This window comes from Geotrypetes seraphini, chromosome 3 (assembly GCF_902459505.1).
Source record: "Geotrypetes seraphini chromosome 3, aGeoSer1.1, whole genome shotgun sequence".
NCBI lineage: Eukaryota > Metazoa > Chordata > Amphibia > Gymnophiona > Dermophiidae > Geotrypetes > Geotrypetes seraphini.
In genome coordinates, this window is record NC_047086.1 from 210,454,836 (window position 1) to 210,477,853 (window position 23,018).

A 23,018-nucleotide genomic window follows, 5' to 3' on the forward strand; every position below is an offset into this window, starting at 1 on the left:
TTAGCAGGGATTAATGACGAATGACAGACCGAATGAGCACTCTATACTCTAAGGTCAAAATCTGAACTCCCGTTGCTACGTTCTCTTGGTGATATAAATGCTTTCTTAGCAACCCACTACATCTATGTATATATTGATGTTTAAAACTGAATGAAGATATTCTATACTCGAACCACATTTTCTGCCACTTACACCCCTTCAATTCTGGGTGAAGTCACTGCACTTCTTGTCCAATGCCTGCGATAATTTACATGTTATTTTCTAAGAGCCATACAAAAGATATACACACACACATGGAAAATACCTCTGATCCATATAAGTGCCTCCCACAGGAGGCACCAATATCATTGAACCAAACCTTAGAAGAGCAACTAACCAGACAGAACACAAACTTATGACAATATTCAAAAGATTTATCTGCATACTGCTTCTAGCCATCCTTACACTAATGCCAGGGCCGGCTTAACCTATGGACCAAGTGAGGCTCTGGCCCAGGGCGCCAATGATAAAGGATGCTAAACTCTCAGTCTAGTCTACCTTCAAACATATAGAGGGACAGATGCCGGACTGAGATGTTGGCATCCTTTATCATCAGTGCCCTCAGCCAGTGCTTCATCTGGGCCAACAGGAGGGAGGAGAAACTATATCACAGATGGGAAAGAGGAGGAGAGAGATACCAAATTGCAGGGGGGCTGGGAATGCCAATTTAAATTTGGTTCAGGATGCCACACTCCCTTGAACTGGTCCTGGCTGGTGTGATCCAGATAGCGCTGGTGTTGAACATGGGTCAAGCCAAGGCCTGGGCCTTACCTCAACAGTGACAAAATTCAATACACTATCCGGATAACTTAGCAGACTTATCTGTCCTAAGTTATCCAGATAAGTTTTTCAGACAGCAGAATCAACACTGCCATTATCCATAGAGTTTCTGGTGCTAACCAGATTAGCTGGATATTTAGTACTGGATACTTTCTGGATGGTAAGGCTGAAAAGCTGAATATTTTTCTGACCCCTGCAGATGGCATTTAAAAAACAACAATGCTGACAGTGACAGTTTGGAACTGAACCATTAAGATTTAGTCAAGGTGTTTTCCACCCCAAAATAATATGTGAACTACAGATTTGCATAGACTTAAATCTCAGCATATGCAAACCTGTCTCAGTCATTGTGATCACGATGAAAATTTTACAGATCCAGTATGCAATGAGTGCAGAACTGAGAAACATAACAGATAAGTAACAGCATCACACTTTTTCTCCAGAATGAGAAAGGGAAAAGGATTTGCTATACCTAGGATTACCATATTTTTCTCCAGGAAACCCCGGACACATGATCCCATCCCTCCAGTTCCATCCCAATCCCCACAAAGCCTCCTTTCTTCTTCCAGAAGAGCTCCAGCCACGTCTGGAGCATATGCGGATGTGCGCGACATCATTTGCACATACTCAAGAGGCCCTGCAGACGCACTGGAGCTCGCCGGGTTTTGGAAAGTCCATCCAGGTGTCTGGACAGTCATCTTTAAAAAAAAAAAAGGGACATGTCCGGGTTTTTCTGGACATCTGGTAACCCTAGATCAGGGGTCTCAAAGTCCCTCCTTGAGGGCCGCAATCCAGTCGGGTTTTCAGGATTTCCCCAATGAATATGCATGAGATCTATGTCCATGCACCATTTTCAATGCATATTCATTGGGGAAATCCTAAAAACCTGACTGGATTGCAGCCCTCAAGGAGGGACTTTGAGATACCTGCCCTAGATCTACTGCCTTTCTGTGGTTACAATTAAAGCAGTTTACATATTATATACAGGTACTTATTTGGTTCTGGAACAATGGAAGGTTAAGTGACTTGAGTCACAGGGAGCTGCAGTGAGAATCAGATCAGTTTCCCCCGATTCCCATGCCATTGCATTACTCATTAGGTTGCTCCTCCACTATCCCATAGCACTACAACATTCAAGAGCGAACTGTACTGTACTTTCTTTAGGTTTCAACTTCCTCTGTACTAGTGCTGTACTCTCTTAGGCTGTCCCAGATCCAGCTTTATCCTATGGTTGCAAAGGGCATTTAGATTTTATATTTCAATTTCATTAAATGACTGAAGCCAAAACCAGTAATGAGTCAGGCAGCAGCCCCGGCTGTACATTTATCGTTAATCGTAACATGCATCATGGTCACTTGCAATTGACACTTGTCTTGTACCAGCTGAAGCCAGCAGAACACCTGAATGTCTTAGTTCCATTAAAATCCTTCCAGTGCAAACTTAATGCTTCACAGATTTCCTTCCTTTTCACATGTTTAAACTAAAAATTAAATGCATCTAATCAAATTTTACAAATGAAAGGAGGTTCCTTTTGTCTGGTCATGTGATCTCTCATCCACCACTGGGAAGAGAGGTCATAAGTTCAATGTGTCCCTCTGTACTACATGCAGAGAGATATGCAGGAATGTTTACATCTATAACATATGCACATCTTAATTCACACCATGAACTAAGGATAAGAGATATTATTTAGAACTTTATGCAGGCTTTGAACTGGTGGGGGGGGGGGGGGGGGGGGGAGAGACCATTTTTTGTTTAACCATCATGAAATGCATCTTAAAGAAAATTGAAACTGGCTCCAGTTAAGTGGAGTTAAACATTTCTGGACTTCCTCTCTATGCAGCAGACAGGAAACAGCAGTATCACCATGTGGCTGCAAGGGACTGTAAATGTGCTTTCAACAAAAAGCATGTTTGTAACTTAACAGGATATTCACAGGTGGAGCTAGTCCTGACTTTACCACTCTATTTCTTTGCAAAATCAGCATAGGCCACCAGAAAAAAAAAATAAAATAAAAAAGTACACCCATCCTCCACCCAATACTTGGTGTTACCCAGAAGACGTATAATTTGCTCACTGGTGAATCTGTAAACTCAAAATTCCTCCCCCCCCCCCTCTTTAGACAAATAGTTCATACATATTCCAAAAGGCCTCTCATCTAGTAAATCTAGAGGCATGCAAAAATTTGTGCCCACTCAAGATGGCCGAAACATCCTTTCATTACATCATGAAAAATATTGCAGAAAGTTAAATATGCTCCAGGATATTTGTCCACGAAACGGCTCAGGAATCTCACCTTTCTAAATGTTTAAGGTTTATTTTGTAATGCAAAAGCACTGTAAGCCTCTGCATTCAAGGCATCAGTTTCCACTGTGACTATTTTCATTTGACAAAGCAAATGATTTGCAGAGTTTGCTCTGCAATTATAGGCCTTCCCCCAACCCATCCTACTGCCAAACCACACAAGTCACTGTGCTATTTCGCTGCTGCCATCAATACCATATGCTGTATATAGATAGAGGTTAGAAAACTATACCTGCCTTAGCATGGGAGCAGGTGATGAATACAGAATGAACAAATTAGACAAAATGAACATAGAATGAACAATTAGACAAAATGAACAGAAGCGCGCAAGGACCCATTCGACTCCTTGAGTATCCATCTGGAAATAAATGCATCCAAGCTCTTTAATCCTCTGCGATTCCTTTGGCTCTTAGTTCCTCCTGCACTCTTGCTAGGTACGTGGGATCGGGATAGCCAAACCTAAAAGGCAAAGGAGATAAGGCTTTCTTAGTTCTGCAAACCCTTAAATGTTCCGATTTCCCCTTCCTCCCCTCCAGAATGGAGGCGCTTGATCTTCTTTTGGAGGTTTAATTATTAAAAACTTAGGCCCCCTAATTCAGTGTATTGCAAACGGTGTGCCTCCTGAGATTCCAAGTGTGCCGTGGCACACAGAGGAGGAAGAGAAGCGCCGGCCAAATGACTTGCCTCTCACTGCGAGATGCATCTCCTGTAGGACCAGAGGTTCAAGTGCCAGCATCTTCCTGCTGCCGTCACGTTTCTCTCTGCACCCCACAACCAGCAGCGGCAGCTCAGTGTGCTTTTAACTTGTAAACACAGCTGTCGCTAGGATTAATTTAGACGCGGTTTCATCCTGGAGCCTTGGGGCCTTTGCTATGCTGACCTGTTTTGATGATGCAACTTCCTCTTTCATCAGAGGTGGGCTGGCCTAGCAATGGGCCCGAGGCTCCCAGATGAAACTGCGTCTAAATTAATCCAAGCGGAAGCTGTGTAGCCAAGTTAAAAGCACAGTGACCTGCCACTAGAGACAGGAAAAGTACTGCTGGACAGGGGAGGAGGGAAAGGGAAGGGAGAAGGGGTACTGCTGGACAGGGGGATGGGAAGGATGGAAGGGAGACGGAGTGCTGCTGGAGAGGAAGATGTGCTGATGGACAGGAGGGCGGGGCAGGGAAGGGAGAAGAGGTGCTGCTGGACCTGGCAGAAGGGGAGGGAAAGAAAAGATGCTACACACTAGAGGGGAGGGTGAGATGGTGGATGGAGAGAGAGCATATTAACTGTGAGTGGGGAGGGAAGGAAGGAAAATTGTTATAGGAGGAGTGAGAGTGATGAGAGAGGAAGAAATGGACATGGGGTGGAGAAGAGGGAGAAATGATGCATGGGGAAAGAACATGGGTTGAGGAGTGGGAAGGAAGGATGTCACTCGAGAGAATAGGCAAAGAGAGAGAAAAAGTGTGCAGAAGGCAGAAAGGGTTGGACTCGGAGGAGATGGATGGGGAAGACGGGAAGGAGAAATTTCACACTTGGGGGGAAGGAGGAGAGGGCAGAGAGTGAAAAGTTGGACTCTTGAAGGGAGAGAGATGTTGGTTACGGGAGGGAAAGAGGACCGGAGGAGAAGAAGCATGCAACCAATTTTACTTTTTCTCTCTAATTTTATTGAAGTAATTTTTAACTTCCCTTTCCTTCTGTATCTCCCTTATATGTCTCTTTAACTTTTAAATAATTTGTAGTTCTTATTCCTCTCTTCCCTTATGTTCTTAGTTTTGTTACGTTTGTCAAGTCTTGTCAGACCTGATTTTTGTTATTTATTGTATTGTTCCCCACATTTTGTAATTTTATTATTATGTACATCACTTAGAATTATGATTAAGCGATTAATCAAATCTCTATTAAACTTGAAACTTGAACTTGAAGAGAGAAAGAAATGTTGGACTGGTGGAAAGGAGGGAGAAATATTGGACTGGGAAGGGGGCCAGAAAGGAGGAAAGGAGAGAAAAATGTTACACTAGGGGGGGGGGAGGAAGGAGAGATGACTAAAGGAAGGGAGATAGCAGACCAGGGAATAGAAGGGAAGGAGGGGAGTGTGGTAGCACAATAGAAATAATAATAATAGTAGAGAGAGAAGCCAGACTGGGAAGGGGGAAAGGAGGGAAGGAGAGATGTGTCAGACTACTTTGGGGGGGAAAGGAGAGTAGGGAATAGAAGGGAAGGAGGGGAGTGTGGTAGCGCAATAGAAATAATAATAATAGTAGTAATAGTAGAGAGAGATGCCAGACTGGGAAGGGGGACTCTGCGCATGCGTGGATATCGACATGATGATGTCACGCATTTGCATAATAGTTTTATAGCATACAAAACTTCAGGTGGCTATTTCATAAACATAAGTTCAATAGAAATAAGAACTTCTTCCTTATTTCAACTAGCGACCTTTAAAGATATTTCTTAGGCCCTCAGCGTCACCACTCAGAACTCAAACTTATCACTGTTCTGAGCTTTACGTGGCAAATCGTCACTGGGTCTAATTTTTCATTTTAGCTTCTATCAAGAGCTTTAAATACTTTAAATACTTATAATTTTCTATAGTTTATAATTTAATTTCATTTCACTTAGCTTATATGTTGCTGTACTGTCTCTTTTTAGAGATGTCTTATATCAAGCAGGGTGACATAGCCGACATGTTTCGCGGGAACCGCTTTATCAAGGCACCACGGTGGTGCCTTGATAAAGCGGTTCCCGCGAAACATGTCGGCTATGTCACCCTGCTTGATAAGACATCTCTAAAAAGAGACAGTACAGCAACATATAAGCTAAGTGAAATGAAATTAAATTAAATTATAAACTATAGAAAATTATAAGTATTTAAAGTATTTAAAGCTCTTGATAGAAGCTAAAATGAAAAATTAGACCCAGTGACGATTTGCCACGTAAAGCTCAGAACAGTGATAAGTTTGAGTTCTGAGTGGTGACGCTGAAGGCCTAAGAAATATCTTTAAAGGACGCATTTGCATAATGGCATCAACGGTGACGTCCGCACACTTCCAGGTGCCTTGAGCCATGGCCACTACCTTTAGTGTGCCCCAGCTTGAGAAAGATTGAGAGACACTTCCCTAATTCTATAAAGTCCACCTAAAGTTAGGCACTGATATCGGTACCCCTTCCATAAAAAAAAAAACTTAGGCACATGGTATCTCTTAGAAAGGAAGAGATAACAATTATTGCAGATGGGCAGACTGGATGGGCCATTTGGCCTTTATCTGCGATCATGTTTCTATTATAGAATCATGCTCGGTACCCAGTGTCTTAACATTTAGGTGTCCCCGATTTATGCCAATGTTTTCTTCGCCTAAAGCTAAGCGCCTAACGACACCTAATTCACAAAGACACACCTAAATCAAAAACGCATTCATGATCTGCCCCAACCATGCCCACTTTTAGTGTAGGCGCTTTGGGTTAGGTGCCTTCTTTTTACAGAATCAAGTTTTTTGAGTTAGGTACTTAACTTTCAATTAAGTCCAATTAAAGTCGATTGGAGGTGTTGAGTGCCAATATCGGCACCGATTAAGCCTACTGATCAATTACGTTAGGCAGACTTTATAGAATTAGGGACTTAGTCTACAATTTTCACCCAAAAAGATTGGGTTTCCACTTGGCATTTCTAGAACTACTAAAGCCATTACCCAGCTATTAATTGTCCTCTTCACCTTTGTTCCTATGTATTAAATTAAATTAAACCACTTACTATAATCTTTTTTCCTATTCATACAAAGGTAACAATGTCTTGACCTGAAGTGCTATGCACAGTGAAATCAGAGATCTACTCATGGTGTGACCTGGAAAGGTTGCTTTATCTCTCTGCCTATATCCCAGTTATAAGGCCCAGATAGCACTGTTCCAAATGATCAGTCAACGCCTGTTACTGCTACTAGAGGTCTGCACGGGAACGGGGATCGTGGAGGTCCCGCTAACCCACAGGACTCCCACGGGGACCCACCTCTAGCCAACGGGACTCCCACGGGGATGGAAGGCTTTGGAAGCAGGGTTTGTCCATATAATATAATGGATACGTCAGCCTTAGTAAAAGAGGGGTTTTATAAGTTAATTACCTGAACAGAAAACAAAAAATGGGTTCCAAAGAGATTCCACAAGGAAAACAGCAGCGCAAACACAAAAGAAACTGCTTTTTATGGGGACGGGCAGGGATGGGTGGGATTTCTGTCCCTGTGCAACTCTAGCTGCTACTCTCTCGCCTGGGGCAACACTCTTTGAAGGCCTTCGCTAACCAATGCCACATTGCAACCAGACAGGGGCTCATGTTAGAAAAGGGGGCCATGTCACTCTTTCCCAGTGGTGTCTCCTTCTGCTCTGAAGGCACTTTCTGCTTTCAATCTCTTACAGCAAAGATTAGCCACTGCTTCTTCCTGCTCCCAGATGGGCCAGCCCTAACTGATGCTACCTATTTCCCTAAGCACCTAAGACTACTGCAACCCTCTACATACAACTGTCAATACTTCATTCCATCCCATTCTGAGCCCTAGCCAGGTCCAAATATTTTAGGAAGCAATTTTTAAAACAGGCTGTCTAAATTGAGACGCCAAATTTCAGCGGATTGCCAACTTGTTATACGAGCAGCATAATCAGCGTACTTAAAGATTATGCTCTTACCTGTTTACCTGCTCTTAATCTTGTTTCTGTTAGTATACACATGAGTCCATAGATTAGGTGATCAATCCCTGCTCGCGAACCACTTGCAGAAGAGTGTCAATCATTGTGATCACACTGAAAACTAGACAGCTCTTTTCCTGTCAGTTGGATGAACATGTATGATTAACTTACAGTACATAAAGTACTGAGTTATTGAGATTTGCAGGTCCTTATGTGTTAGTGCTAGTTGCTTCATTGATACAACTATGTTGCAAGTTCATGCTAATAGGTGTTCTTTTTCATAAGTTACAGAGCAGAACAAAAATGCATTTTATTTCCAGGGAACTTCCCTGTTACAACGAAGCTCCATTGCTTTGGTACAAACTGAAGAGGGAGGTATACTCCACTGGTGGTGGAAAAGGAGATGAAAGAGGTGATTAATACCTTTCTGCAAGTGGTTCATGAGCATGGATTGATCACCTAACGTATGGACTCATGTGTAACAGAACCAAGTTTAGGCATGCACAGTTACATTAGGTCTATGGCTAGCATAAATGGGCACACCTTAATGCGGCATTTAAGCACATACTGCATGTGTAAATGTCAGCCAAGTTTATGATTTGCTCCGACACTCCCTCCATGAAAGCTCCCTTGCCATTACGTGCTAAGCTATTTTACTGCATAATTTCAGAACAATGATTAGGTTTGCACTTCCAGGCGTAAAGGATAGTATTCTATGAATTTAGGCGATCTGTTATAGAGGGGTTAAGAATCCTGCTATTGAGCTAATGGAAGGCTAACTGCTCCAGATTCTCTTAACAAAATCAAGAAGGTTACAAGTTTAACCAGGTTAAACCCAAACTGTATACTAGATAGCCTGGAGCACAGATGCAAGGTTAGACACTCCCAGTCAAACCTTAGAGAATGACACGGTGACAGAATTCATCACCGTTTCCGTCCCCACGGATAACCACGGGAAACCATCCCCATGTCATTCTTTAAGGAGAGAGGGAAGAATCAGAGTATGAATGGGCACAGCCACTGACCCTCAAGCCTTGCATTGAAGAATGCTGGTATAGAAGAACTGCCTTGGGTGAATCTCTTTATAAAGGCAGTTAATAAATAACCAATTCTTTGGATTTTGCACAAGGATCAGGAAGCAGCAGCTCACATGGTTTCTTTCCATGCTGTTCTCAAGAGGAAGAAAGTGGCTGCATATGACTGGCTGCATCCTCTTCCTCTTCCACCACAGCAGTCGGATACTGGGCAGAGTTGAACCAAGTGACTTATCCAGTTTTCCATTTGGTTCAAATCAGCAGCTGAACTTCAGGTGGAAAAGGAAGAGAACATGTCCTATGAGTCACTTTCCTCCTCCTCCTATTTCCAGGAGACTGGAGTGAAGCGGGGTAAAAAGGTTACAGTGACTGGGATGAAGAGAAGACAAGCTGGGAGGGTATGTTACAGGGGAAGGGCAGGAAGAGAGAGCAGGGGTCTTGCTAGGTGCTAAAGAGAAGGTGGAAGCTGAGGGATGGAGATCTGGAATCGTGCTTGGGAAGGGAAACGGAAAGAAAACAAGGAGGGAAAGAAAGATGAGGGTCACAGGAGAAATAATGAGCAGAGAGAAAAAAAACCAAAGAAGGCATCCACCCTGGAGAGGCAGAGAGAAAGCTGGGGGTTGAAGAGGGCAGAGGGATGTCAAGCCTAGAGAGAAGTGCAAGCTAAGTATTAGAGAGCTGGGGAAGGTGAAGCCTGAAGAGAGAGAGAGCCGAGTGGGGAACATCAGGCCTTGTGATGGGGGAATCTGGCACAAAAAGCAATTGCAAATGAAATATGCAGAGTTTTAAAATATTGTGAGCAGAATTTTTAATATTTTTTGCACAGAATTCCTCTAACAGGTCAGGTCAATAATATGTAGGAGCACATCTGCACCTGCCTACAGTACTACCCTGTTACCCCGAAAATAAGACCTATCCCAAAAATAAGCCCTAGTTAAGATTGATCCCCAACACTGGTGCTGGCCGATTTGCCGAAAAAATAGGATTCGCCAATTCAGCGACCCCACCCCAGTGAGACCTTACATACCTCCGCTCCGAGGCCTCCTAAAGCAGCGGCAGCGCTCTGAACGGGCTGCTTCGTGGTCTTCCCCACTGGGGGCTTTCCCTCTGCCACATCACAGTGGGATTCTGATGCACAGGGGATGGGAGGGAGGAATAGAAAACTGCTACAGAGGGAAAGCCCGGCCCTGGCAGAGAAGACCGCAAAGCAGTCCATTCAGAGTGCTGCCATCGCTGTTTTTGGAGGCCTCAGAGCAGAGGTATGTCAGTCTCACGGTGGGAGGGTCGGTGCGGTTCTGCTGCACAGAGGGATGGGTGAGAGGGGAGGAAAGATGCTGCACATGGCGGGGGGGGAAGAAAGGAAAGAGGAAGAATTGGTATGGAGAGGAAAGGAAGAGAGAGATGATAGTAGTACATGAAAAAAAATAAGACATCCCCTGAAAATAAGCCCTAATGCATTTTTTGGACCCAAAATTAATGACACTGTCTAATTTTCAGGGAAACACGGGTATGCAAGGAAAACCCCCCCCTTAAAGCCAAATACAGGGCAGGTAGAGGTACATACAACTGGGGTCCTCCCGAGCAGTTCGTTTTGTGGTGGATGTCATTCCAAGTGATGACATTCGGTCTTCCAGTTGTCATCGAGGTTCCGATGGTGAAGGTCAGTCGCTGGTCGAATGCCTTCCGGAAGAGAGCCAGGACCTTGTTTCCCTCTGGACAATCGGGTAGGTATGCAACACGGGTAGTGCCGGGATACCGCACTCCAGGATTGGGGTGTTCTGCCTGCAGGATGAGGACAGAAATCATAAATTGTCAAATACACTTGCTGCCCCCAAACTGGATCCCTCCTTCTTAATATAAGTCCAAGGGTCTTGCTGTCAATGAGTTGAATATCTCCTGATCCACAATCAAAGTAAAGCTTTGTTAAAACAGATTATTCAATAGGGGTCAACTTTAATGATAATGATCCAAGATACAGTGGACATTCCTGCTTTATTTCAATAACTGGTGATTTTGAACATTGTAGTATTATGTTTTGTTCTTTGGCCCAGTAATTCTTTTCTTCCACCTCAAGCTGGAAATAGTGCAGGGATCAGGCACCATGAGCCCCCATCCATATACATCCACCTGGAGATCCCCCCAACCCCTTTTTTTTTTAGTAGATACTCCTGCCCACTGCTCCTAGCCTAGTCACTGCAGTAATGGTACTGATGTTGGATAATATGCACCAGGGTGCCTTATGAAACCCTCCCATGAATTCTAAATCCAGCCACAAGCACAATGTCACTCTATACCAGTGGTCTCAAACTCACGGCCTGGGGGCCACATGCGGCCCGCCAGGCACTATTTTGAGGCCCTCGGTATGTTTATCATAATCACAAAAGTAAAATAAAAGTTTCTTGATCATATGTCTCTTTAGCTATAAATTACAATATTATTATTAAGACTTAGCCAAAAGGAAAGATTTATAAACTATAAAGAGTTTTACCTCATGCAAAGTTGTCATTTCTTTAATAAGACGTTAACTATTTTTTCTGAGGCCCTCCAAGTACCTACAAATCCAAAATGTGGCCCTGCAAAGGGTTTGAGTTTGAGACCACTGCTCTATACCCCCCAGGGGCTATGAATGTTACCTCTACAGCGCCCTCAGGGCGCAGGCGGCCTGACCTGAGAATCAAACTAGAGATTTTTGACTTGAGCCTCTGTATTGACTTATAGGCTTCATCCATAAACTACACCCTGGAGGAAGTCTACAGATTTTCAATTTTTTTGTGCGTCTCCCCCAAGCATGAAAAATCCACCTTCCACCTCAGGTGGTTTCCCATGCACCTTCATGCAGACCTTCACCCCATTCCCATGGCATTCACACCTCATCTATCTTTTTTCAGCCTCACCCCCCATTTTTTTCCCAATCTTCCAGTGGTGTGTGGAGATATTTATGGCAAGGGATTCAGTACATGTGCTAAACTAGGGGTGAGCAACTACGGCCCATGCCAAGTCAAGTTTTCAGGATTTCCACATTGAACATGCACGCGATCTAATTGCATACAACAGGGGCAGTGCATGTGCATGTATAATCATTGGAGAAATCCTAAAAGCTCGACTAGATTGAGGCTCTCAAGGACTGAGGTTGGACACTCCTGTGCTAAACATTAATGCAATAAGTACCCTAAACCAAGGTTAATGTGCACACTGTTTGTACTCAATGTCGCCACTTCTTGGTCTCTTTCAGAGTCAGTGGCGTAGTAAGGGGTCTTACTAATTGGCTTAGAGGCTGTTCCTCTTTGACTTTAGTCCTATCTTTACCTAGACAGTTCCCACTCACCAATGCCTACCTGGATAATTACCATCTAGGTCAGGGGTGGGCAAACCTTTTGACTCGTGGGCCATAATAGGTTCTTAAATTTGCCAGAGGGGCTGGGTGACCGGGGGAGGGGGGGAGAAGGTGTCTGATGCGTCACAGAATGATGATGGTAAGAGAAAGGGCTAAGGCATAAAGAAAAAACGAACACCCCACCCTCCCCACAAAAGGCAGACTGTTGTCTCTGGCTTCTGCTTTCATCTTCTTTTCACTCTCTTCCTTCAAGCGTCTGCCCTCTGTCTCTTCAATCCAGCATCTGCCCCTTCCATCCACTGTCTGGCCTCTCCCCCTTCCATATGGTAACTGCCTTCTTTCTATGCCCCTCTCCCTTCCATTCAACCTGCACCCCTCTCTCCTTTTTACATGATTCATTCCAGCTTCACTGCTATGTGGATTTCATGTAAAAACAATGAATTAAAAATTTCAAACATCAAAGGCCACAGTTTACCTAAATGCCCCAAATGGTGTCTTGGTGGCAAATGTTTTTATCATTTGAGACTGTCAAATGTTTTTATCATTTGAGACTGTTAAAAGCAGTTAAAACCTATTTATATCTTTCAAAAAATTGTGCAAATATTCTCCATCAACGACTCTGCGGTCATTACAAAAAGGACTTCTTGCATTACATGGATTAGATGTGATCAAGTTGTTATCAACTAGGAAAAGAGCATTCTCTTTCATTGGACCTTTCTTGTGGAGCTCCTGTCCTAAAGTATGTCGGGCGAAGCCTTCCTATTTTGCTTTTCATAAAGCTGCTAAAACTTTACTATTACAGCAGTTTTATTCTTTCAAGACTTTTGCATAAGCGCTTAACTTATCAAGCCAATTTTCTTTTGTTTTCCAACACGATAAGTGCCACTAACTGCTTATTTGAGCAGTTGTTCTTTTTGGCACGCAACTGCATTTTTACGCAATTGGAGACAGCAATGGGCCCCTTCAGTGACGGAGTAGAAGAATGATGTTTATGCCTTGTTACGCATGGAACGTCGAGATGACAAGAGGGTATCACCAGCTGCATGACAGAACTTTGTACAGATTTGGTCACCAGTTTTGGACAATTTGCCTCCTAGAGCCCATAGCTACTTGTTCAATTTGTAATTGTTGGAGGGAGGACTGTATTTGTTATTGGTTCTTGATTGGGGCCACTGTGAAGAACAAACATGTGTGGCTCAATTTGTTCTGTGTTTCTTTGATGTATAAGTGTTGAAAATTCAATAAAAATGTATTGGAGAGAAAAAAAAAAAAAGGTATAATATCCATCTATGCATTTTGTAGGGCTGTTGTGATAACTGTGGAGAGGCAGGCTAGAGAGTAGGAAGGATAATTTGGAGGGAGGGACTAAGGGGAGAGAATGCAAGGCTGAAAGTTTATCTACTTTATATCGTGTAATAGCTTTCTACCAGTCCTGGACACAGAACTCATAAAAACTTGAAAAAGTTTATTAACGAGCAAAAACAAGATTTATTTCTATAAACAATCCTGCAGATAAAACAGCAAAAAGTATCAGTAACTAGAAAAGTTTTACTGTAGCTAAACAATGCCTTAGGAGGTTCAGAATGAACTTCCTTGGTGCAAAGAACCATGGGATTTTGTATACCCAAGCCAAGGCTGGAGAGTTCTAACAAAGTATAATGGCCTGTGTCTGAAGGACCAATCAGGGCACAAAGTAGTAGCCATGTGACCAATGACACTGTTAGCTGCTCTGGGTCCCTACATAAAGGGAACCCATCTGTTGATTGATTGGTAAATTTTGCCCTGTCTGGTCTCTTATCTTTTCTCCCCTTCTTCTGCTCCCTTTCTCCTGCCTGTGGATCCTGCATTGCTCTCTCACCATCTCCCTTCCCAATATGTTGCCTACCTGGTTTCTAGTACCCGAAGCTGCAGCGATTAGAGTAAGCTGCTTCTGAATGGCATCTAAACTTTCTCTCTACAGAGCCCCACTGACACAGAACAGGAAGTTGTACCAGAATAGATGGAACCCTGCAGAGACAAAACTTTTGATGCCATCCCGAAGCAGCCTGCTCTAATCACTGCCAGTAATAGAAGAGAGGTAGGGAAGACCACAGGGAGGGGAGAGGAGGGGGAAGGAGAAAGAAGGGAGAGGATGAGGAAAAAATGCAGGACTCATTGAGGAGTGGAAGGTAGGGGAAAGAGACCAGAGTGAAGGAGTAGGAGAATGCATAGGTGAGTGATATTGGCCTGGGGAGGGGGGTAATGCTAGAAAAGATGGGGATGGGGGAGCAAGGGGAGGGGATGCTGGAAAAAAAAAAAAAAAAAGAGGCTGAACATGGAGAGAAAATATCAAATGGACAGGAGACCCTGCATTAACAGTGAAAAACAAGACCAAGAATAGTAGAAAACAGACACTTGGACCAAAGCAAATGAGAAAATAAAATGCTCAGAAACAGAGTATAAAAAGCATTTTAATCTGAATGCATTGAATGAATGTCAGCTTTGGGAAATGTGTATCTCTTCCAGGTCAGCTGCATTCAGGAGCTGCTGCTCGCACTTTACGAAGAGAAGTGCGGCTGGGAGGAGGCAGCTGGCCAGCGGAGGTAAACACTCATGCAGGGCAGCATTAATTCATCGAGGGCCCCTAGGCACACAAGTACACTGGGCCCCCTGCCCCGCCACACCCCACCATGTGCCCAGGCGGAAACAGGAAGCTGCGTAAGAGGGAAGCTTTGGGCAAGCAGCACCGCTTGCACAGTTACAGTTCCCGTTGCCTTTCTTACCCACGTTGCTTGAACATAAGAACATAAGAACATAAGCAGTGCCTCCGCCGGGTCAGACCATAGGTCCATCCTGCCCAGCAGTCCGCTCCCGCGGCGGCCCGAACAGGTCACGGCCTGTCTGAGTCACCAGAAGGGGCCCCCTTGCCACCTTGGTTTCCCATTGAGTCCTATCTTCCCATCGAAGTCCTAACCCTCCGGTCTTGCACATGCACGACCTGGTTGGATTTCTATACTTATTACCTAGTTAGCTTTCTATACCTGTGTTACATCCCAGCACCTCTCTCAGTATCCCACGATCCCCCTATCCCTCAGGAATCCGTCCAATCCCTGTTTGAATCCTTGTACTGTACTCTGCCTGATCACTTCCTCCGGTAGCGCATTCCAAGTGTCCACGACCCTTTGTGTGAAAAAAAACTTCCTTGCATTTGTTCTGAACCTATCTCCCTTCAGTTTTTCCGAATGCCCCCTCGTGCCTGTTGACCCCTTCAGCCTGAAGAATCTGTCCCTATCCACCCTCTCTATGCCCCTCATGATTTTGAAGGTCTCTATCATATCTCCCCTGAGCCTCCTTTTTTCCAGAGAGAAGAGCCCCAGCCTATCCAACCTCTCGGCGTACGGGCAGTGTTCCAGCCCTCTTACCAGTTTCGTTGCTCTCCTTTGGACTCTCTCAAGTACCGCCATGTCCTTCTTGAGGTACGGCGACCAATATTGAACGCAGTATTCCAGATGCGGACGCACCATCGCTCGATACAATGGCATGATGACTTCCCGCGTCCTGGTTGTTATGCCCCTCTTTATGATGCCCAGCATCCTGTTGGCTTTTTTCGCTTTTTTCTTACTTGTCTTACTTTCCGTCGATGGGGGGGAAGGGCATGTTGCCGATCGATACTGGAGGGATGCATCACCATTTGGAAAAAACAATGTTGATGCCCTCCTTCATCGGGCCCCCCTGACCATTTCAGGCTCTAGGCACGTGCCTACTTGGCCTATTGGTTAATCCTGCCTACTCCCATGGGGGGGAGGAATTTGGGATGCAGAATGGAGGGAAGGATGACAAGGAGCACGTTGGACACAGAAGGGAGAAGGATGATTGCGTTTGGACAGAAAGAGATGAAGAGGGGGCATGTTGGCACAGGAAGGGAGAGGTAGGACCCGGGTTCGTAAGTACGAGTCGGACATAAGTAGGACATTCTTAACCCGGGAACTGTCTGTATATTTAGGATTATATTTATGTTTGATAGTATGTATATAATTTAGCATTTTTATGTGATGTTTTCTGAATGTGATTTTATGTGAACTGCTTAGATGAAACAATTTGGTTTTCAAAGAATTATAGAAAATTTTAATAAAGATAAAAGATAAGACATGAATGACCGAATGAGAAGTGCAGCTAAAAAGTATAGAAAATGCTGAATCTCAGCTGAAGGTGAAGTAAAAGCAGAATGAAAGCAAAAAGTAAGCAATCTCTCTCAAGCTACAGACTGAAGCTGCTGCTAAGCTTATGTAACAGCAGTAAGACTGAGATCCACACTTGATAAGGTAGGGAAGTCACAAATGAAGCTACGAAGCTGCATTCATGCAAGGTACCAAGGAATATTCAACTGCATAAGCTGCATAAAATTAAAGTTTATATCTGGTCACTGGTGCTGCTGCCAAAGCTTAATTTATCTGAAATTAGAAGACAAGACGCTGAGAAAATAAAATAACCACCATTGAAAGCAGCAGACTGTTTTTAAACAGGGAGACATGCAGGCAGAGCAAAATATGATTGGTAAAATGAAGCCTCCACTAGCAAAAGATATACAAGTGTTTCTGCTGACCCAAGCTGAAGAAGAACCTAAGTAAGGAGGGTAAACCTAAGATACACAGACAGGCTGTAAAATACAGCATACCAAGAGGATGAAAAATAAATAAAAAGGCTGATTAGCTCAAGTGTAATATCCAAAGAAGCTGTCAGATTTAACAGCCCTCAACTAAAAATGCTAAGGAAACAGACCAAAGGCATCCAAAATGTCTTATTAGATGCAGTTACATGGAGAGTCACCAGAAGCAGAATGAAGCACAGGGAGCAGAATTCTCTGTTCCTTATCTAGAACATAAGAACATAAGAAATGGCTCTAGGTCCATCCAGTCCGGCGACCCGCACCCGTGGAGGCCAAGCCAGGTGTTCCCTGTTGAGAAACCTTGTTTACTCGTATCCCTCAATGTGATTTGCAAGAAGGTGTGCATCCAACTTGCCCTTGAATCCCGGAATGGTGGTCTCCATCACGACCTCCTCCGGGAGGGCGTTCCAAGTGTCCACCACTCATTGTGCGAAGCAGAATTTCCTGATATTTGTCCTGGGCCTGGTGCCTCTCAGCTTCAATCCATGACCTCTTGTCCGAGTCACATTGGACAATGTGAATAACGATGTTTCTTGCTCTATTTTGTCGAATCCTTTTAGTATTTTAAAAGTCTCTATCATGTCCCCTCGCAGTCTTCTCTTCTCGAGGGTGAACAATCCCAGTTTTACGAGGCGTTCTTTGTAGCTCAAGTTCTTGATACCTTTAACTAGCTTCGGGGCTCGTCTTTGCACCCTCTCCAGTAGGGTTATATCCTTCTTTAGGTAGGGAGACCAGTGTTGGACACAGTATTCTGAGTGTTGTCTGACCATTGCTCTGTAAAGCGGCATTATGATGTCCTCCAATCTACTCGTGATCCCCTTCTTTATCATGCCCAACATACTGTTTGCTTTCTTTCTTTGCTGCCGCTGCACATTGTGCTGATGGCTTCAGGGTCCTGTCTATCAGTACCCCCAGGTCCCTTTCTTGTTCGCTCTTGCCCAATGTTACACCTAACATTTTATATTCATGTTCCTTGTTTTTCTTACCCAGGTGCATCACTTTGCATTTGTCTATGTTAAACTTCATTTGCCATTTTTCTGCCCATTTCTCTAGCTGGTTCAAATCTCTCTGGAGTTCTTCTCTGTCCTTTTGTGACACAACTGCCCTACATAGTTTTGTGTCGTCTGCAAACTTGATTAAATTACTTGTTGTTTCTTCTTCCAGGTCGTTTATGAAGATATTGAACAAGATGGGCCCAAGGACCGAACCCTGGGGTACACCACTCATCACCTTTTCCCAGTCCGAGAACTTCCCATTTATGCCCACCCTCTGCAATCTGTTTTCCAGCCATTTGCCTATCCATCTTAGTATCTCTCCTATTCCATGGCTTTGTAGTTTCTTCAGAAGCCTTTCATGTGGAACCTTGTCGAACGCTTTCTGGAAGTCCAAGTATATTATATCCGCTGGTTCACCGTTATCGATTTGTTTGTTCACCTCCTCAAAAAATTGAAGTAAGTTTGTCAAGCATGACTTCTCCTTCCTGAAGGCATGCTGACTAGCTCTCATCAGGTCGTGGTTTTCCAGGTGTTGCACTATGCTATCCTTTATTAGTGCTTCAACCATCTTCCCAGGAACCGACGTAAGACTCACAGGTCCATAGTTGCCCGGTTCTCCTCTCGATCCTTTCTCTTTTCACTATGGTGCACAGGTGAAATAATAATAAATAATTTATTTCTTATATACCGCTATACCAGAAGTTCGAAGCGGTTCACAACAAAAAAATGCATACAGTCAATGTTTTAAGATACAATAAAATCAATAAAATAGATCAGTTAAAATCTAATAAAGTTAAAACAGTGGCATAATTAAGAATATGGGCAGCTGTAGGAATTCATAAACGTTAAGACAGTGACATGATTTAAGATTTAAAACTTGTCAAACGGACGAGTCTTCAATGATTTTCTGAAGTCAACATAAGAGGTAGCCTCGAGTATATATTTCCCAAGCCATGTATTTAGTTTAGCTGCCTGGAACGTTAAAATTCTGTCAAAAAACTTCTTAGACTGCCAAGACAATATAAAAAGCTTATCCTTCTGGCTTCCTGATGTAGCTTAGCGAAACAGACTGTGTTGGAGCCGTGAACTGACCTTTTCAGATAAGTGGTCTACTGTTAAACAGCTTTTGTAGAGCCATAGCATTTGCCACTCTAGTAAAAGCGAGAATCCATGCTCCATGCAATGTGTTATGATTAAAATCCAAGCACCTTTCCAGTGACGTTGTACCACTGCTGTGGAGCCTTGCTGAAGAGCTTATGAGCACATTTAAATATTTAAAAGCCTTTAAATGTTATATGATATTATTTGAAAAACCTGCCCAGTATTGATGAGAGGGGAGTCTTTTGTGTTTTGTTCTATTAAGACGATACATGAAGCATACAAAATGAAAATTTTTATTTTTTTTTTTAAAGTGCCTAGGAGGCAGTGGACAACTTCGGAATGCCACCAAGAATAATACACTCATTGAGGAGTCTGCTGAAAAATCCTCCAAGTAGTACTGAGAGAGAGAATACAAACTGGCATGAGAGGGGAAAGAAAAAAGTTGCCTCAGAAGACCATTTGCCAGCTTAAGAAGAGCTGAGCAGGAAAATAAAATGGCAGACAGCCACACAAAATTCTGATGGTGTAAGCATGCTGGTAAGGCTATCAGGGGTCACACCTACATGGCCTGGAGGGAATACAGGGTTTATAATACGTTAGCACTCTTGTTTATGAAATCTCTGCATTCCCAAAGGTCCCCAATCGAAACACCCTGTGCTAATAGGATTATTAACCAGCAAATAGACCTGGCTCAGTGTTAGCAAAATAGAGCATTTATTTAACGATCAAAAAAGGCAAATTAGGTACGAGACTTTAGTGTTTAGGCAATTACTTGGAAAGCAAAACACACATTTTCTCTATAGGCATCCTGACTACTTTCCACTATTACAAAAAAAAGTTATTACGACCCGTACACGCAGAGAGGGTCTTTCTAGGTCATCTTAAACTCTGGCTGGACAGTCAACAAGGTCTGTGTGGGAGAGATGCATCTCAGGCAGCAGAAGCGTAGGTATTTGGGAGAAGGTCTAGCACTAGAACAGCAGTAGTCTGAGTCCAGCAACTCTCTTCAGGCCTCTGTCACATACCTGAAGGGCAGCAACTCAGGCATAGCATAGCCAGCAGGCCTCAGGATCAGGAACCACCAACATGGGGACCCTTCTTAGACAGTGATAGCCAGGAACCATGAGCCCTTGAGTATTAATTTTTAATTTTTTAGACTCAGTTCCTAACTGGGAAGATGATGATTTCTACACCTCCTGTTCCAACCTCTTGACCTGAGCATCTCCAGAAATATCTTCTAGACCAGGGGTGTCCAACCTGCGGCCCATGAAGTATTTTGTGCGACCCCGGTCGAGGGCGATGCAATGTTTTCCTCTGCTGTCCCCAGGTGTTTACCGTCTTGCCGGCTCCCTCCTCTGTCTTGCTGCAGCGTTTGCAAGGCCCCAGAAACATTTTTTTTCGGCTAATGCAGCCCAGGGAAGCGAAAAGGTTGGACACCCCTGTTCTAGACATTACCAGAGAAATTCTAAGAACCTTGGCTCCTCACTGGTAGCCCCCAGAATGTTTGGGCACCAAGATGTCTAAAAGGGCCAATGTGCTCCAGATAAGGCTCCAAGCTGCAACACATGATAGGAAATCAGTTCAGTGCATCACTGGTAAGACCCCTTAGTAGCAAAAGTAGGTCAGAGGTTTTCTCTGCTTCAGGCACAGTCTCTGAATTAACAGGTGAAATGCATTCAGTTCTGTGTAAAAAAATCTATGTGCAGCCTAACCCTTAGAGTGGGAAGGTGAGAAACTCTGTGAGAAACAATCCAATTTGAAAAAAGAAAAAGGTGCCAAGAAAACTGTAGTTTGAGTTTAAAAAAAAAAAAAAAAAAAGTAGTGGAATACCGAAGGCAGCAACCACTGCAGAGCACTACGTATCATTCCCTTCAGAATATAAGTATCATAATGCAAAGCACAGCAGGCTGCAAAAACTGACAAAATCTGAAAATCGGCACGGAAAAAAATTGTATGCAAAATCGCATTAGAGAAATGCTAGGATTTAACAGGATAGTGCACTCTTTATATTCAATGTTGGTTAGAGTTAGTTACCAGACATCTGGGAAAACCTGGATATGTCCTTTTTAGAGGATTGTCTGGGTGCCCGAATGGACATTCCAAAACCCAGTAGTTTGTCTGGGTTTTAGAAAGCCCTGACCTCCCAGCCACGTCTGGAGGGCCTCTGAGCATGCATGGATGTGCATGGTCAGAGGCCCTCCAGACATGGCCTGAAGGTCAGAAAAGAAAGGCGTGGCTTTTTGGAGGTGTGGCAGGAGGCGAGAAAGGGCAGGGCAGGGCCATGTGTCCATGTTTTTCTGTGGAAAAATCTGGTAATCCTAGTTAAGAGTATACCATATATACTTGAATATAAACCAGGATTTTGGGGCCCAAAAATGGGGGTCCCTATTTATATTCGCGCCAGCACCCCCCTCCCAGACTTATTGCAGGCTGCCACCAGGCTCTGCATCCTGCCTCCCTCAGTGCCCTATCCATCATACCTCCTCTGCCAATCCCTGGTGGTCCAGAGGTGCAGCGGGCAGGAGCGAGCTTTCCACGCTCCTGCCCCGCTGCTAACCTGGTCGGTCGGTGGCTGCCCTGAGTTCTGGTTTCTTCAGCCACTGTGCGGCATCATGCAGGAGCGCACTTTGGTGCTGCTGCTCGGTGATGAGCGGCTTGCTGGCTCCCATGAATTCTTGCGAGAATTTGCAGAAGCCACTCAGTGCCAAAGCATGCTCCTGCTCGGTGCCACTCAGCGGCTGAAGAAACCAGAACTCCGGGTTAGCAGCGGGGCAGGAGCACAGAAAGCTCGCTCATGCCCACTGCACCTCTGGACCATCAGGGATTGGCAGCGGAAGTACGACGGACAGGGCAGGGAGGGGGACAGGGTGCAGAGCCTTGGAGGGGATGGAGGGAAGGGGGCTGGGTGCAGAGCCTGATGGGGGATGGTACTTGACTATTAAGCCACCCGACTTATATTCGGGTCAAGCATTTTTCCTCCTCTTTGGGGGGAAATGGTGTTCTCGACATATTCTTTGTGAAAAGAAAGCTCCAGGCAGCTTCCCCACTACTACACTGAAGTTACCAAGTATTGCCCTCTGGTACAAAAAACACTGGTAAACTCCAGTAAGAACTCCTTGTACTCAAGTGAGTTCCAGCTAAAAAAAATGAGGGATCAGCCTCAGTAGAATCAAACTGGAGGCTTCTCAACCCCAAATGCCCCTCCCGGTTTAAGGGAAAAAATAAGAGAGAGGGCTTAGAGACTCAATTATTTCCTGCATACTTAGTTCCTTAAGGTCAGAAGAATTTTGGTTTAAGAAAGCCAAAATATGCTTCTTTAGGAACTAGAGAGGCTAAGTAGCCAATGAACTGCACAGTGTACCATCACCATCTGCGGAAGACAAAGAAATACTCAGTATACTAAGATTGCACAGTAACCTTAGGGTCAAATCACTAAGTATTAATGTCTTTTTCTGTCTCTATCCACTGATCAATGGACATAACTCAAGTTCCGAATTGATCTGTGAAAAATCAAGGCAAAAAATACTGAAAATTGTTTAAAAAAAAAAAAAAATCACATACAGATTGTGAAAAAATTGGTGAACTATGCCTAGGCAGGGCAAAACCAGAGAAAAAACTCTGATGGAGGTCCGTAGCAGTCCTGATGTGCAAATCGGTCATCCGACCTGGGTATAAGGACGAAAGACTAATCGAACTGTCTAGTAGCTGGTTCCCTCTGGATAGCTGGCACTCACTCTCCACACGCAGTTTTATCCGGTGAAGTGAATGATTAGAGTTCTTGGGGCCGAAATGATCTCAACCTATTCCCAAACTTTAAATAGGAAGAAGTCTGCCTTGCAGCCGGGCGTGGAATGCGAGTGCCCAGTGGGACACTTTTGGCAAGCAGAACTGGTGCTGCATGATGAACCGAACACCAGGTTAAGGCACCCTATGACAACGCTCATCAGACCCCAGAAAAGGGGTGCAGCGGGACTTTATAAGACTGGAAGACTGGGCATCCAAATGGCAGATGATATTTAATGTGGATGAGTGCAAAATGATGTACATCGGAAATAACAGCCCAAATTAGACCTGCTAGGTTCCAAATTAGGAGTACCTAGGAAAAAGATCTAAGTGTCATCATACATAAT

The 23,018-nt window shown here is 44.1% G+C and overlaps 1 protein-coding gene across 5 annotated transcripts in view; it reads right to left on the minus strand.

The window, feature by feature from the left end:
* Positions 1-2,110: 2,110 nt before the first annotated feature.
* The window catches only part of DTX3 (deltex E3 ubiquitin ligase 3), a 49,905-nt gene continuing 28,997 nt past the window's right edge, over positions 2,111-23,018 (minus strand). For all 5 annotated transcript variants that reach the window (XM_033939246.1, XM_033939249.1, XM_033939247.1 and 2 more), the window contains 2 exons: positions 10,378-10,595; positions 2,111-3,582 (listed from right to left, as the gene is read on the minus strand). In XM_033939246.1, the coding sequence (XP_033795137.1) occupies positions 3,507-3,582; positions 10,378-10,595 (294 nt within the window). In that variant the 3' untranslated portion in view covers positions 2,111-3,506. The remainder of the gene's footprint in view (positions 3,583-10,377; positions 10,596-23,018) is intronic.